Below are 16,737 nucleotides of genomic sequence, written 5' to 3'. Positions count from 1 at the left end.
GCAGTGAGGACTAAAGGAGAGCGTGTACCGGAAGTGCCTGCGCTATGCTCCACACACAGTAGGGGCTCTGCAGTGGACAGTTCCGGACCTGACTACGCCAGGCAGGAAGACGGCGAGAAATGAACAATCGGTGCACACGCCTGGGGCACTGCTGAAAGGCGCCTGCGCACCTCAGCTCCTACAGGTGGGGCTGGGTTGCTCTTGGTCTCCGCCTCGCGCGACCCTTGACCCCTGGACGCACGCACACACGCATGCACGCACGCAACGTCGCCAACCCTGTGCGCTCGCGCCCGGTGGGTGGGGCGAGGGAGCACCTCTGCGCGTGCGCCGGAGTTCTGGCGGGCTTGTGCCACAGGCAGAGGGCGCGGGCGGTCGCCGAGTGGGCCCTGTAACCCCCGCTTCGTTCGAGGTCGACGCCCGCCTTTTACAGAGACCATTCCTTAGTGAGTACTCCTGCCGAGGCCACCTTTAGGAGGTGCGAAGAGCCCTCAGTGTTCGAGAAGGAGTCTGGTTGGGTCTGGGAGGTCCTTGGGTGTGAGTAACGGCCCCCGTGGCCTGGTGCTCCCTTCCCGTTCGTTGCTTCTTGATCCCCCAGGGAGATTTCCGGCCCGGCCCAACCCCACCACTCCGCAGCCGCCCCCTGATGTAACCTTCCCAGCCCTTGGACCCCTTTGGCCGCCCAGCACACCCTGTGCCCAACCGCAGGGCCTAGCCATCGTGGAGGAGGCCTGGTGCTCAGGCTGCGGGCCCGGGTGGAGGAGGTGGGCGGGGCGTGGGGCCGGCACGGGGCGCGATGGCGGCTGTGGGCCTTAGCCAAGTGCCGGCCTCTGCGGGTCCGTTGAATCCCCTTCCACAGGCCAGTGAGAAACTCGGTGGAGATCCTCGCCCACCTCTCTGGCCGGATCTCAGGGACCGATCTTGCTGCCGGGCCACACCCACGGGGAAATGCTGCTCCTGGCAGAGCTCCAGTCTTCGGAGCCTCCCCCAGCTCCGCACACCTCACCCTCTTTAAAAAACTTCCCTGATAACAAAAGTGTTTATTTTGATCTATCCTCACCCTTATCCCAGGCTTAGCAGTTGCCATGTAAACAAGTCTTCCATTGAAGTATTTCTTGTCACATCATGTCTTCTTTTTTTTGTTTTTTGTTTCGTGAATCCTCACCGGACGATATTTTTTACCATTGACTTTTATTTTTTTTTAATTATTATTTTTTAAAATAGATTTTATTGATTTTTCACAGAGAGGAAGGGAGAAGGATAGAGAGCTAGAAACATCGATGAGAGAGAAACATCAACCAGCTGCCTCCTGCACACCCCCCACCGGGGATGTGCCCGCAACCAAGGTACATGCCCTTGACCGGAATCGAACCCGGGACCCTTCAATCCGCAGGCCGACGCTCCATCCACTGAGCCAAACCGGTTTCGGCTCCATTGACTTTTAGAGAGTGGAACGGAGAGAGGGAGGGATGGAGAAAGAGAGAGAAAGAAACATCAATGTGAGAGAAACAGGCACATGAATTGGTTGCCTCCCACACGCCACAGGATGGAACCTACTACCACCCAGGTACCCCAGGTTTGGTTCAGTGGATAGAGTGCCGGCCCTCGGACCGAAGAGTCCCCGTTGGATTCTGGGTATCTACCTCGGCTGCAGGCTCAATCATCACCCACCGCCCCGTCAGGGCTGGTGCGAGAGACAACCAATCAATGTATCTCTCCTACATAGATGTTTCTCTCTCTGTCTCTCCCCTCCCTTCCACTCTCTAACAAATCAATGGAAAAATAACCTCCTGTGAGGATTAACAACAACAAAAAACTTACTTTCTGAGGCTCCTTTTTAAAAGTGCTGAGTTTATGTTTTATCCTAGTTCAGACAGCTAGGAATGATCCTTGTCTGTCCCTCACCCCATCCAGTTACCAGATCACGAGTAGACATCATGCTAGACCTTTTCCAAACTAGTCCACTTCTCTTCATCTACACTTTCGTCATTGTAGACCAGGCTACTATCAGTTTCTGCCTGGAACTGCAGGAGTCTCCTCGCTGGTTCTTTTTCATCTGCTCTTGTTCTGGGTTATTCCCACATTACCACCAGAGGGGTTCTAACTCAGAGCTATGTGATCATGTCCTTTCTTTTATTGCTTTTAGGACAGACTCCTTCCTATTGCTCTTAGGATAGACAGGTGATGAGTCTTATAGAAAAGGCCTTCATTCCTTCTCTGCCTATGCTTTCTCTCTAATGATCTCATCTGTTCCAACAGCTCCAAATGCCACCTAAATACTGATGATTCAGACTTATATTTCCAACCCTTGCACACTAGGGAACACCCCCCCACCCTTAGCATATTCACTGGGATGTCTAATAGGCCTCTCAGACTTAACCAAAACAGAACTATTGGTTTTTCTCTGCAAATCTCTTTCCCTAATATCCTCCCCCATCTCAGTAAAGGGTCTGTACCAATATCCACCTCATAGCAAGGGCCAAAGTCAAGTGACATCCTTGATTCCCACATGTAATCCATCAGTCTAAACCAGTGGTCGGCAAACTGCGGCTCGCGAGCCACATGCGGCTCTTTGGCCCCTTGAGTGAGGCTCTTCCACAAAATACCATGTGCGGGCACGCACGTACAGTGCAATTGAAACTTCGTGGCCCATGCGCAGAAGTCGGTTTTCGGCTCTCAAAAGAAATTTCAATTGTTGTACTGTTGGCTAATGAGTTTGCCGACCACTGGTCTAAACTATGCCTCAAATTCAAGTATTCAGTAACTACTAAGATCCCAAAGTCCAAACCAGCAATATCTTTCTCCTAGACAGAAGCTTCTTTTTTTTTTTTTTAATATATTTTTATTGATTTTTTACAGAGAGGAAAGGAGAGGGATAGAGAGCTAGAAACATCAATGAGAGAGAAACATCGATCAGCCGCCTCCTATACACCCCCTACTGGGGATGTGCCCGCAACCAAGGTACATGCCCTTGACCAGAATCGAACCCGGGACCCTTCAGTCCGCAGGCCGACACTCTGTCCACTGAGCCAAACCGGTTTCGGCAACAGAAGCTTCTTAACTGGTCTTTTTGCTTGTCCTCTTACAGTTCATCTTCCTCTCTGCAGTCAGAGTGTTATTCCTAAGCATAAATCATTTCACTCCTTTTTATAAAATCCTTAACATAAAATCTGAGTTCTTTGTAATGGTCTATAGGCCTTATGTGATCTAGCTCCTGCCTGTCTTTCTGACTTCACCTTTCTCTACTCTTCATTTTCTATGTTCTAGTCTCACTGACCTTTCCGTCCATCAACTCACCTATCACAGGGCATCTGTGCTTGCTGTTTTTTTCTGCTTGGGATGTTTTTTTTCCTTGACTTTGCATATTAGCTGGTCACACTTCACTACTATAAAACCCTATTTTACTTTCTTCATAGTACTTAAAGTACTTCAAATTACATTTATTTATTTATATGTTTACTAGAGACCAGTGCACGAAATTCATGCACGGGTAGGGTCCCTAGGCATGGCCAGTGAGCAGGGCTGATCGGGGCCTTCCCACTGCTGGCTGGGGCCTTCCTTCGTTCTGTGCCACGCCCTGGTGGTCAGCACACATCAGAACAAGTGATCCATCTCCTGGTCGAACTCTTTAGGGGACACTTTGCATATTAGCCTTTTATATATATAGATTGTTTTTCTCCACATCTCCTGAAGTGTAAGCCCTTAAAGATGGGAACATGTTTCTCTCTCTCTTTTTTTAAAATATATTTTATTGATTTTTTACAGAGAGGAAGGGAGAGGGATAGAAAGCTAGAAACATCGATGAGAGAGAAACATCGACCAGCTGCCTCCTGCACACCTCCCACCAGGGATGTGCCCACAACCAAGGTACATGCCCTTGACCGGAATCGAACCTGAGACCCTTCAGTCCGCAGGCCGATGCTCTATCCACTGAGCCAAACCAGTTTTGGCACATGTTTCTCTTTTTATCAAATTCATCAGTGCTCAGTACAGTGCCTGATATAGAATAGAGCCTGAGGCTCTGAAATGTGTGGTGATTGACTCATTTGCAGTCTTACCTCATAGAACTGTCCTTACTGTCCACTATGTTTCAGGTTACTATACTTGTCTCTTTTGAAAATGCCATGCTGCTCCCAACTGAGGACTTTTGCATCTTCATTTGTGCATTCCTGAGTCATACGCATCCTTCAGATAGGAGTCACTTAGAGTGGGCTTCTCAGACTTCCATTCTAGGTTAGGATACTCTAACATGTCCCGTCCATATCACCCTATCCTTTTTTATAGTAGTTATTACAGTTAAAATTATTTATAAGCTCTTTTTAGGCAGGAAATAAGTTTTTGATTTTTTTTTAAACTCAGAAAAGCTTTTTACTCACAGTTATGGTTTATTATATTGAACGGATATAGATTGAAAATATCAAAAGAAAGAGCATAGGGTTCAGGAGGTGCCAGGCACAAGAGTCTAGTTGTCCTTGCTCAGTGGAATCAAGTGAATAGTACCCAGTTCTCCAAGCAACATTGTGTGACAACATGCATAGAGTACTGCAGCCAGGGATGCTAACATGAGCCTTGGTGTCTGGGTCTTTTATTAGGGGTCAGTCACATAGACCTCTCACATGACTGAAGTTAGTCTCTAGCTCTTCCAGAGGGCAAGCTGATATTGCACAGAACAAGGCCCCAGGTAAACCAAGACATGCTAACCAAGCAGGATATTCCACGGGCTTAGAAGTTATCTCCCAGGATCTGGGAAGGGACTACGTTTTTATTCTTCCCCACTTTATTTCCAGAACTTAGTTTCTGGAAGAACATAGACATATAGGTATAAACTGAAAGTGTTTAAATAAATATTAGGTTTTTTTGGTTTTTTTTTTGCTAAAGCCTATTCACAGGCAGATCCCTATGGTTTGATGATCTTTCAAAGTACAGAGTTTTATGTTTCTTAGTAATAATGCCTGATTCTGTTATTTTAGAGCTATGATTAGGTGGTAAAATAAAAAGAATTGAGGCTAATATTGAGTCTAGGTCAGCTCAAAGGTAACTACATTCTTACCAACCTTTATTCAGCTTCATTTTCTTGCTTTAGCAATACATCAAGTTTTAGTCTTACACTTGAGGTGTGACCTTGGCCAAATTTGATGTCAGATATATCATTTGTAAGCCTTGTGAAATACAACTCTACCTCCCTAATATTGCACCATATTTCTTTTAAAGTTAGTAAAATATTTCAAATTTCCTGTGTGAAATTTCCTCTTTTTATATAAAAATAATTTAGTTTTTTTATTAACTTAATTTCTTCAGAATCTGCCATGTTTCATGCCAAGAACAAAGCTGTATATTTTAATTTTTATTTATTTATTTAGAAAAACACCTTTTGCCATTTCTAATATATGTATTTTTTTATTGATTTCAGAGAAGAAGGGAGAGGGAGAGAGAGATAGAAACATCAATGATGAGAGAGAATCATTGATCAGCACGCCCCCTGTTAGGGATCGAGCCTGCAACCCGGGCATGTGCCCTTGACCATAATCGAAACCGGTACCATTCAGTTCGCAGGCCCATGCTCCATCCTCTGAGCCAAACCAGCTAGGGCCAAAGCTTATATTTTCTATATCTTCTATTACTAAGACCCTTGAGATATGTACATCAAGGATTCATAATTTATAGCTCAAAATTGTAAAAGATGTTCCTTTCTTTCTAGCTAAGAATATTCTTTCCACCATTTGCCCTTCTGAAACTACTGATGATTTCTTTTTAATCTTCTTTCTTACATGTACCGCTTTAGGGCAATTCACTCAGTGGTATCACCAAAAAAATAAAATGTCCCTCATTGCTTATAGTTTTACATCCAAATGCTTTTGGAGTTCCTGGGGATGGTAGAATTTCTAGAGTGCTGCAGTGAATTCAATGTAATGTGAATGCTAATAAGTTGATCTTCATGTAACAAGCCACGACAAATGGCAGGATGGTGAGATGAGGTACTATTCTATTGCTTTTCCATAATAAAAAGCACAGCCCTGCACCTATTAATGAAAGGTAGTTTTTCCAGTAGCTTTTATGTTAGTTAAGATGGAAGTGGGGGACTCTCTCCCCCTCCCCACATGGGAGTCTGGGCTTGTTTCTCAATAAATTTCCATCCTTACCTATATATATATTAAAAAAAGGTAGAAGTGGAAGAGGCACTTAGGTGCAAAGAGAAAATTAGAGGTTGACTTAGACAACTTCCTGGGTCTATGGAGTTGTCCACTAAGGCCTCGGTTTCATTTCAGGGCATCTTCCTACCTCTCTGTTAGGAGGTTTAGATACTCCTTCCTCTAAAACAACAAAACAAAACAAAATCAGACATAGTTCCAAGGGCAAATCTATTCCTGAACAAATGCCAATGACATTTTAAAGATTGTGCTTTACCAGAAAGAGTAGGAAGAAACCTACTGAGAAAGAATGACATCAATAATCATGGAAGTAGCCTTGGCTGGTTTTCTCAGTGGTTAGAACATTGGCCCACAGACCAAAGGTTCGCGGGTTTGATTCCTGGTCAAGGGCATGTATCTCGGTTGCAGGTTCCCCGGCCCCATCCCCTGTAGGAGCATGTGCGGGAGGCAACCAATTGATGTATCTCTCTAACGTCAATATTTCTCCCTCCAGTGCTAATCCTGGTTCCATACTGAGTTGTGTGGCCTTGTGGAAGTTAACTTTCTTCTTTGGTGAAGCACTTTCCTCTTGTCTCCTCTAAAACAAAGGGCATGCCCTAGCTGGTTTGGCTCAGTGGGCGGAGGGTTGGCCTGCAGACTGAAGGGTATGGGGTTCAGTTCTGGTCAAGGGCACATGTCCTGGTTGCGGGCTCAATCCCCAGTAGGGGGGCTTGCAGGAAGCAGCTGATCAATGATTCTCATCATTGATGTTTCTATCTCTCCTTCTCCCTTCCTCTCTGAAATCAATAAAAATATATTAAAAAGAAATAAAATATAGGCAACCATAGCTCTCTGGTTGGAAATACAGACTTTCAAAGAATCTGAATCTACTTCTGCAAAGGCAGGCAGACCTCTGAGGTTAGCCATGGACCTTTTGTTTTTAAATACATTTTATTGATTTTTTACAGGGAGGAAGGGAGAGGGATAGAGAGTTAGAAACATCGATGAGAGAGAAACATCGATCAGCTGCCTCCTGCACACTCCCTACTGGGGATGTGCCCGCAACCAAGGTACATGCCCTTGACCGGAATCGAACCTGGGACCTTTCAGTCCGCAGGCCGACGCTCTATCCACTGAGCCAAACCGGTTTCGGCTGGACTTTTTTTTTTTAATCCTCACTCAAGGATATGCTTTTATTGATTTTTAGCGAGAGAGGAAAGGAGAGAGAGATAGAGTAACATTGATGTAAGATAGAACCATCCATCAGTTACCCCCATATACACCCCATTTGGTGATCAAACCTTTTGGTGCATGGGACAATGTGCCAACCAACTGAGCCTCCAGGACAGGGCTTTAACCATGGACGTTTGAAGGTGTAAGGAGAAGTTGGTCATCTGTCCTCAATCTCAGTTCTAAAACTTGGGTGTTGGATTCATAGTATCAGAGTGATTTCCCTATTTTGTTGCCCATATTCGTTAGTGGTCACAGAGCCCGTCATATTTTCATCAGTGAATGTATTTTGGACAAATGCTTATGGAAGTTCTTTTATTCTTTAACACTGGAAGATTGTTCCATCAAATAACACCAGAAAAATTTGGTGACAGTACTTCCTTATTATCATCTCCTTCCACCTCAATAGACAATATAATTATCCTCATATTGGGTTCTGTGCACTGACCCAGATTTTTCTTTATGTGAAACAAATTACTAAAACCTTGAAAAGTCTTTCTAACATCAGTGCCAATGTGTCATTTAAGACTAATTGTTGGGTATTTTCAAGGTAAGATTTCTTTTATTGGGATTTGTCAGATCTTGCACTGAGATGAAAGCTAACCAGTTTTCCACTCTTGAATTTGCTTTTCTAGTGATGCGTTAATGGAGAAGCTAATGTTTATATAACACTCTAGAGATTATGAGTTTATCTCATTCAATGCTCACAACAATTCTAGGAATAGGTGGGATCCCCATCTGTAGATGTAGAAACTGAAGAGTTGAATGAGTTGTTTAATAACTAGTAAGAGGCAGAGCTAGGACTCAAGCCTTGGTCTTCCAATTCCAAATCTTGTGTCTTCCCCACTATCCCATATTGCCTATAACTTTTCTTCTTTTGTCTTAAAGCCATCATGTTTTGTGATCACCTAAAAATGGGCCGAGAGTCTGTCCCTTCAAACTATAAGATCCCATCAACTTAACCCTTTGCACTCGCTTGCTTTTTTCTCGATTCCTTTATTCTAATGCTAACCGTGTAGAGTCACACTCGACATCGAGTGCAAAAGGTTAATAGTTACAGGGACATAGAGTTGCCATCCATGACTGCAGTCTTCATGTTGGAAAATAACCTTGTGAAATCTTTGAACCACTTACTACTAGTTGGTGGTTGTTGTGTTTTTTTTTAATATATTTTTATTTTTATAAATAAAAAGAGGAAGGGAGTGGGAGAGAGAGATAGAAACATCAATGATGAGAGAGAATCATTGATCGGCTGCCTCCTGCACATCCCTTACAGGGGATCGAGCCCATAACCCAGGCATGTGCCTTTGGCAGGAATCAAACCTGGGACCCTTCAGTCCAGGCTGATGCTCTATCCACTGAGCAAAACCAGCTAGGGAACTATATGGTTGTTTTTATAATGTATTTATTTATTTATTTTTTTGGTTGGTTTTGGATTATTTTGTATAATCTTTATTTCAAATGAGATAATTAATGTATGGTGTTTGTTTCTGAAGTGGGCAGCCAGCAATTAATAGGAATAGGCCCCAGCTAGAAGAGGGCTGTTTTTACTTCTTTCGGGAGCGCAGTACATGAAGTTTCTTCTCTGGATTGTCCTTTCCAGCAAATGTCCTTAATTTCCTTTGCTCTCATGCCCCAGCCCTCAGTCTGCGGGGATAGATGATTGTATTTTAGAAGAACCCTCTGAATAATTGAAATCTTAATTTTTTGTGACAGCATCCTAAGTCTCAGTAGGTGGACTCTCTGCCTACTTAGAAAAGTCGTCTATAACCCAAAACACCATCAAATCTAGCCTGGGTACCTGCTATGTCTTGGGCATGGAGAATCAGCAAGATTTTTCTCAGGACATGAACAGTATTTCACCTTTGGTAACTTTGCAGTTGGCACCAACTATTTCTCTTTACTTTTGACTGCAATTCTAGTCTAAATAGTCTACTAGGCTCTGGCTCCAACCTCCGGTCATTCTAATCCCAAGCAGCTGAGATCAGACACTAGGATATCTCTTTACTGGCAGTCCCAGGCTTGAACTTTGGAAATTGTGGGAAATTCCGTTCTTTGGGCACATAGATCTTCTGGCTCCACCATGTAAGAGTTTTCCCTGCTGAGTAGGAATGGTATCAGTAATATGGAGTAAAGAATAATGAAAATAGTTCTTTATGTGAGGATAATACTAGTATTTTAGTACTTACAAAATTATTTTATATTTATTATTACTTTTCCTTTTTAATAACCCCAGAAAGCAGAATGGAAAAGTGGTTAAGGTCATCAAGTCTGGATTTATACTGTCTCAGTTTGAATTTCATTTCCAATATTCAAAGCTATGGAGGTTACTTCATCTCTCAGTGTCTCAGTTTCCTCATCTATCAGATTTAGACTACTTACCTCATAGGCTTATTGTGAGGATTGAGATAAGAGGACATGAAAAAAATTGGTAATAATGGTATAAATAAGAAAACCAAAGCCCAGAGAAACTAAGTAATGACATTGGAGCTGAGATTTAAAACTAAATTGTTTTTACTTTGTGCCTGTTCTCTCTACCTCATCTCTGCTTCCTCTGAAATCAATACCTTGCATTATATAAAGGTAGCTTCAAACTTCAAGAACAATGGACCTCTTACTCGCATTATTTATTATTTCAACTTCTATATGAAGAGACAAAAAGTGCAGGGTTTATTATCTCTATAAAGAAAAAAAAGGCACAGAAAAATCGTAGTGACTTAGAATCACAGTGTGCTTGAATCTTAGCTCCGAGCCCATGCCAATTGCCTTTTAGAGGAGAAGAGACATGCCATCCTTTTTCCATCTCTTCTCTTTCCAGAGTTTCCCGTAGAGGACCGTAAGTGGGCAGGGATTCTGGACTAGGAAAAGTAAATCAAGTAAGTGCTAGGAGGATAATAGACACTTGTGGCACAGTGCATTCTCTCAAGTGAAGAGGAAGAGTGATTGAGAGGTAGGGAAGGTGAGGCTCTCCTCAGCATCATTGGGAAACGTTAGTGTACATCCTTATTTGCTGCACTGGCTGTGGCAGGGAGGTGTGTTCCTCTCTTAACTGCATCGACAATTAATAGCAGAGGTCTAACTAGTTTTGCCACTTACTGGTATATCGTTTAGATTATTTCGCTTGAGCCCTGTTCACATTGGCCTAGAGCCATGGTCGGCAAACTGCGGCTCGCGAGCTACATGCGGCTCTTTGGCCCCTTGAGTCCTTGAGTGTGGCTCTTCCAGAAAATACCATGGCCTGGGCGAGTCTCTTTTGAAGAAGTGGCGTTAGAAGAAGTTTAAAAAATTTGGCTCTCCAAAGAAATTTCAATCGTTGTACTGTTATATTTGGCTCTGTTGACTAATGAGTTTGCCGACCACTGGCGTAGAGAAAGTGAGGACAAGGGCAGAGAATAGATTCAAGAAATAGTTGCAGGTGGATACTTAATCCTAACAAAAACCCTCTGAGTCATCAGATGTTAGAATTAGTCTCAGGGAAGAGAGTGCACAAAGTTGTAAGGTAAACGTGAAAACTTGTTCAGGACTTTTGACTTTAAGTATAGAGATCATCCCAAAACACCATGTATCCTCCCCATGCAGCTAGGATAATGGTCTAGGTGATGAATATCAGAACTGAGCCTGGGACATAGGCAGTGGTGCCTAGTATTGAACATTTTACTTATAAAGAATGCTACAGATTAGACAAGAGAGTCTTTCCTATCTTTAGCTTTTTAATAATTCTCTTAACATTTCTACTTTATTTAGGCTATTGTTTGGAAGCAATGAGTTTAAAACCCTTCACCTACCCGTTTCCAGAGACAAGATTTCTTCATTCAGGAACAAGTGTGTATAAATTCAAAATCAGATATGGTGACAGCATCAGGTAAATTTAAAGCTAGGAGGGGTAGCCTTTGTAAATCGGTTAATGCATTTTCTCACAGATAATCCCTTCTTTGCCTTCACCCAGTCCAGGAGACTGGCTGAATAAGTACTTTGTAGGTCTTTCCCAGGTATTTTATATTCCATATGTTATTACTCATATAAATTCCTAAATTAGTGATGGCATACCTTTGGGGCAATGGTTCTCAAATTTTTATCTCAGGACCCCTTTGCACTCTTAAAATTATTGAGTATCTCAAAGTTTTTGATTATGTGGATTATAACTGTCAAAACTTATATGAAAATTAAAACAAAATTAAAATAACATACATACTAATTAAAAAATACATATCTTTAAATATTTTTAAATTGACTTAGAGAGGAATGGAAGGAGAGAGAAAGAGGGACATTGATTTATTGTTCTACATATTTATGCATTCATTGGTTGCTTTTTCTGTGTGCCCTGACCAGGGATTGAACCCGCAACCTTGGCATATGGAGACAATGCTCTAACTAACGATGAGCTACCCGGCCAGGGCCTTATGTCCTTAAATGTTGACAAATAACATTTTATTTAAAATACCTATCTTTAAAAAAATTTTTTTTTATTGATTTCAGAGTGGAAGTGAGAGGGAGAGAGAGAGAAACATCATTAATGAGAGGGAATCATTGATCAGCTACCTCCTGCATGCCCCCTACTGGAGAGTCCGCAATCCCAGGCACGTGCACAGATCAGGAATCGAACAGCGATGCTCAACCACAGCCATACCAGCCAGGCTAAAATAACTGTATTTTTAAAAAAATTAATGAGAGCCCTAGCTGGTTTGGCTCAGTAGATAGAGCGTCAGCCTGCAGACCGAAGGGTCCTAGGTTTGATTCTGGTCAAGGGCTCATGCCTGGTTTGTGGGCTCAGTCCAACATGCAGGAGGTAGCCAGTCAATGATTCCCTCTCATCATTGATGTTTCTATATCTCTCTCCCTCTCCTTTCCTCTCTGAAATCAATAAAAATATATTTTAAAAATTAATGAGAAGGTTGGCATTGTTTATATTCCTGGGATTTGCTCCAGAATACAAGGATGGTTCAACATACAAAACCCATCACTATAATATACCACATTAAGCTGCTCTCCCTCTCAGGAGTATGCCCATGCCTTTCTTCCCTCTCAGGCATGCATTTTCTAAACTCTTAAGAGTCCCCACAAGTCTTGCAACGGGGGAAGCAATGGGCAGTGGCAGCTCATCCCGGGTTAATCTCCCCCCCCCCTTTTTTTTTAATACTCGATATTTTTCCATTGATTTTTAGAGAGAGAGAAAGACAGAGAGAAATATTGATATGAGAGAAACATTGATTGGTTGCCTCCTGCATGTGCCCTGACCAGGGCCTGGGCCAGGGAGGAGCCTGCAACCAAGGTATCTGCCCTTTACCCAGGACCCTTTGGTCCACATGTTGGCACTCTACCCACTGAGCCAAACCGGCTAGAGCCCAGGCTAACCCCTTGAACCTGTCTCCAAGACCCCCTTTTCTGTGACTTTCCAGTGAGCCAAAGCAGCCCAGCCTGAGCTCATTTTTTTTTTGTCTATAACCTTTCTAGAGAGCCAAAGTAGCCCTGCCTAGCTCTTTCCTGTTGCTTCTTCTATCCCAATTCCTTCCTTGTTTCACTGTCCCCAGCTTTAATAAACGTATTCTCAAATAGATATACAGTATACAGTATATATACCCACATTAATAGAACGAAGGAGGGAAAACCATATGATCATCTCAATTGATGCAGAAAAAGCATTTGACCAAATTCAGCATCTTTTTGTGATAAAAACAATAAACTAGAAAATTTCTTCAACATGATAAAGGCCATGTATGAAAAACTCACATTTAACATCATAGTCAAATACTCATCATACTTAAAAGCTTTTTCCTTAAGATCAGAAATAAGTCAAGGATGCCCACTTTCACCACTTTTATTCAATATGGCAGTTGTCGGCAAACTCATTAGTCAACAGAGCCAAATAACAACAGTACGACGATTGAAATTTCTTTTGAGAGCCAAATTTTTTAAACTTATACTTCTTTTAACGCCACTTCTTCAAAATAGACTCGCCCAGGCCATGGTATTTTGTGGAAGAGCCACACTAAAGGGGCCAAAGTGCTGCATATGGCTCGCGAGCCGCTGTTTGCCAACCACTGCAATATAGTACTGAAGTTCTAGTTAGAGCAATTAGTCAAAAATATAAAATGCATACAAATTGGAAAGGAAGGAGTGAAACTATCTCTATTTGCAGACAATATGATCTTATATGTAGAAAACCCTAAAGAATCCACATAGAAAACTGTTAGAGCTAATCAATGAATTTAGCAAAGTTGCAGGATACAAAACAATGCAAAAATCAGTTTTATTTGTATACACTAGTAATAGACAATCTGAAAAGAAAATTATCCCATTTACAATAGCATTCAAAAAGAAAAATATAATTAGCAATAAATTTAACCAAGGAAATGTAAGACTTGAACACTGAAAACTACAAAAAAAAACACACACACAACACAACACAAAAAACACCACACCCTGAAATAAATTGAAGACCCAAATAAATAAAATCTTGTTTTCATGGATTAGAAGACTTAATATCATTAAGATGACAACAGTACTCAAAGCAATCTATAGATTCAGTGAAACCTTTAACAAAATCTCAATGGCTTTATTTTTTTTTAAGAAATGAAAAGCCCATTCCAAAATCCATATGGAATTTCAAGGGACCTCAAATAGCCAAAACAATCTTGAAAAATAGTAAAGTTGGAGGACTCACACTTCCTAATTTATTTATTTAAAGATATTTTTATTTCAGAGAGGAAGGAAGAGGGAGAGAGAGTTAGAAACATCAGTGATGCCGAAACCGGTTTGGCTCAGTGGATAGAGCGTCGGCCTGTAGACTCAAGGGTCCCGGGTTCGATTCCGGTCAAGGGCATGTACCTTGGTTGTGGGCACATCCCCAGTAGGTGGTGTGCAAGAGGCAGCTGATCGATGTTTCTCTCTCATCGATGTTTCTAACTCTCTATCCCTCTCTCTTCCTCTCTGTAAAAAATCAATAAAAACACACACAAACACACAAAAAACATCAGTGATGAGGGAGAATCACTGTTTGGCTGCCTCCTGCATGGCCCCTGCTGGGGATCGAGCCTGCAACCCCGGGCATGTTCCTTTGACTGAAATTGAACCCAGGACTCTTCAGTTCACAGACTGACTCTATCCACTGAGCCAAACCAGCTAGGGCACACTTCCCAGTTTAAAAACTTACTATAGAGCTACAAGTAATAAAAAAAAATGTGGCACTGACATAGGGACAGACATCCAAACGACAGAACAGAATTGAGAGCCAAGAAATAAACCCTTACATCAATGGCCAATTTACTTTCTAATAGAAAGCCAGGACTGTTCAAAGGGGAAAGAATAGTCTCTAACAAATTGACTGAGAAGGCTTGATGTCTACGTGCAGAAGAATTAACTTAGACCTTTATTTTATCCAATGTACAAAAGTTAACTAAAAATGGACCAAAGACTTAAATTTAAGAGATAAAACCCTTAGAAGAAAAAATAAGAGCAAATCAGTGTGACTTTGGATTTTACAACGGATATCTAGGCAACAAAATAAATTAGATAAATGAGAATTATTAAATTTTAAAAAATTTTGTACTGAATAACATCAACAGAGTGAAAAGGCACCCCACAGATGGGAGAAAATATTTGCAAATTATATATTCAGGCCCTGGCCAGTGTGGCTCTGTTGGAGCAACTCTCTATGTACTGGAAGGTCACGGGTTCAATTCCTGGTCAGGGCACGTAGCTAGGTTGCTGGTTTGATCTGTTGGGACACATACAGGAGGCAACTGATCGATGAATCTTTTTCACATAACTGATTAATGAATCTTTTTCACATCCATGCTTCTCTCTCACTTCCTCTCTAAAATCTAATCTAAAGAATAAATAAAATCATGTATCTAGAATATATAAAGAACTACCACCCACAACAAAAAGGTGAACAATCCAATTAAAAAGAGAGCAAAGAACTTTGAATAGATAGTTCTCCAAAGAAGATATACAAGTGACCCATAAGCACATGAAAAAATTTCTGTTATCATTACTCTCGAGGGAAATGCAAATTAAAACCAGAATGAAATACCACTTCACACTTACTAGAATGGCTATAATTTTTTAAAAGTATGTTTTTATTGACCTGGCTGGTTTAGCTCAGTAGATAGAGCCTTGGCCTGTGGACTGAAGGGTTCTGGGTTCTATTCCAGTCAAGGGAACATTCCTGGGTTGTGGTCTCAGTCCCTAGTAGGGGGCGTGCAGGAGGCAGCCAATCCAATGATTCTCAGATTTTTCTATCTATCCCCTCTTCCTCTCTGAAAACAATAAAAAAAAAATATTTTTTTAAGTGTGTTTTTATTGATTTTAGAGTGAGAAGAAGGGAGAGGGAGAGATACATCGATGTGGTTACCTTTCGGTACATGGGATGGTGCTAAACAAACTGAGTCACACCAGCCAGGGCTATAATTTAAAATTTTTTTTCTTCTCTTTTTTTAAGATTTCTTTTTTTTATTAAGTTATTATATGTGTACATATCTTACTATAATTAAAAAATTTTTAAAGTAAAATAACAGTTCTTGGCAAGGATGTGGAGAATTGGAATCCTCATATATTGCTGGTGGAAATAAAATGGTGTGGCCATTTTGGGAAACAGTTTGGCAGTTCCTCAAAAAGTTAAGCATATAGCCCGCTGGCCATCCAGCTGGCATGGCTTGGTAGTTGACCATCGACCTATAAACCAGAAGGTCATGGTTCAATTCCCGGTCAGGGCATATGCCTACGTTGTGGGTTCAATCCTCGGTGTGGGGCGTGCAGGAGGCAGCCAATCAATGATTCTCTCTCGTTGATGTTTCTCTCCTCCCTTCCTCTCTGAAATAAATAAAAAGAAAAGAAAAAAAGTTAAACATATAATTACCATGTGACCCAGCAATTTCACTCCTAGGTATCTGCCCAAAAGAATTGAAAATGGACTCAAATAGATGCTTTATACAACAATGTTCATAACAGCACTATTCATATTATCCAGAAGGTGGAAACAGCGCAGGTGTCCATTAGTAGGTAAATGGTTAAATAAAATGTGGTTATGTGTGTGGTAAATATATATACAGTAGAATATTATTCAGCCATAAGAACAAATTGCAGCCCTAACCGGTTTGGTTCAGTGGATAGAGCATCAGCCTGTGGAGTAAAGGGTCCCAGGTTCGATTCCGGTCAAGGGCATGTACCTTGGTTGCGGGCACACCCCAGTAGGGGGTGTGCAGGAGGCAGCTGATCGGTGTTTCCCTCTCATCTATGTTTCTAACTCTATCCCTCTCCCTTCCTCTCTGTAAAAAAAAAAAAAAAAAAAATCAATAAAAATATATTTAAAAAAAAAAAGAATTGCAAAAGGAGTGAAGTTCAGATACATGTACAACATGGATGAACTTTGAAACATTGTGCT

At 41.6% G+C, this 16,737-nt stretch overlaps 1 protein-coding gene across 4 annotated transcripts in view; it reads left to right on the top strand.

Moving 5' to 3' along the window:
- The first annotated feature begins 309 nt into the window (after window positions 1-309).
- MAJIN (membrane anchored junction protein) overlaps window positions 310-16,737 on the top strand; it is a 29,984-nt gene continuing 13,556 nt past the window's right edge. For 2 of the 4 annotated variants that reach the window (XM_079788096.1, XM_079788093.1), the window contains exons 1-2: window positions 310-443; window positions 11,100-11,217. In XM_079788096.1, the coding sequence (XP_079644222.1) occupies window positions 11,117-11,217 (101 nt within the window). In that variant the 5' untranslated portion in view covers window positions 310-443; window positions 11,100-11,116. Of the gene's footprint in view, window positions 476-10,173; window positions 10,232-11,099; window positions 11,218-16,737 lie in introns of all 4 variants that reach the window. The other 2 variants (XM_079788094.1, XM_079788095.1) reach the window with 2 other exon arrangements.

Source organism: Cnephaeus nilssonii (assembly GCF_951640355.1).
Source record: "Cnephaeus nilssonii genome assembly, chromosome: 13".
Lineage (NCBI taxonomy): Eukaryota > Metazoa > Chordata > Mammalia > Chiroptera > Vespertilionidae > Cnephaeus > Cnephaeus nilssonii.
This window is presented reverse-complemented; position numbering and strand designations above follow the sequence as displayed.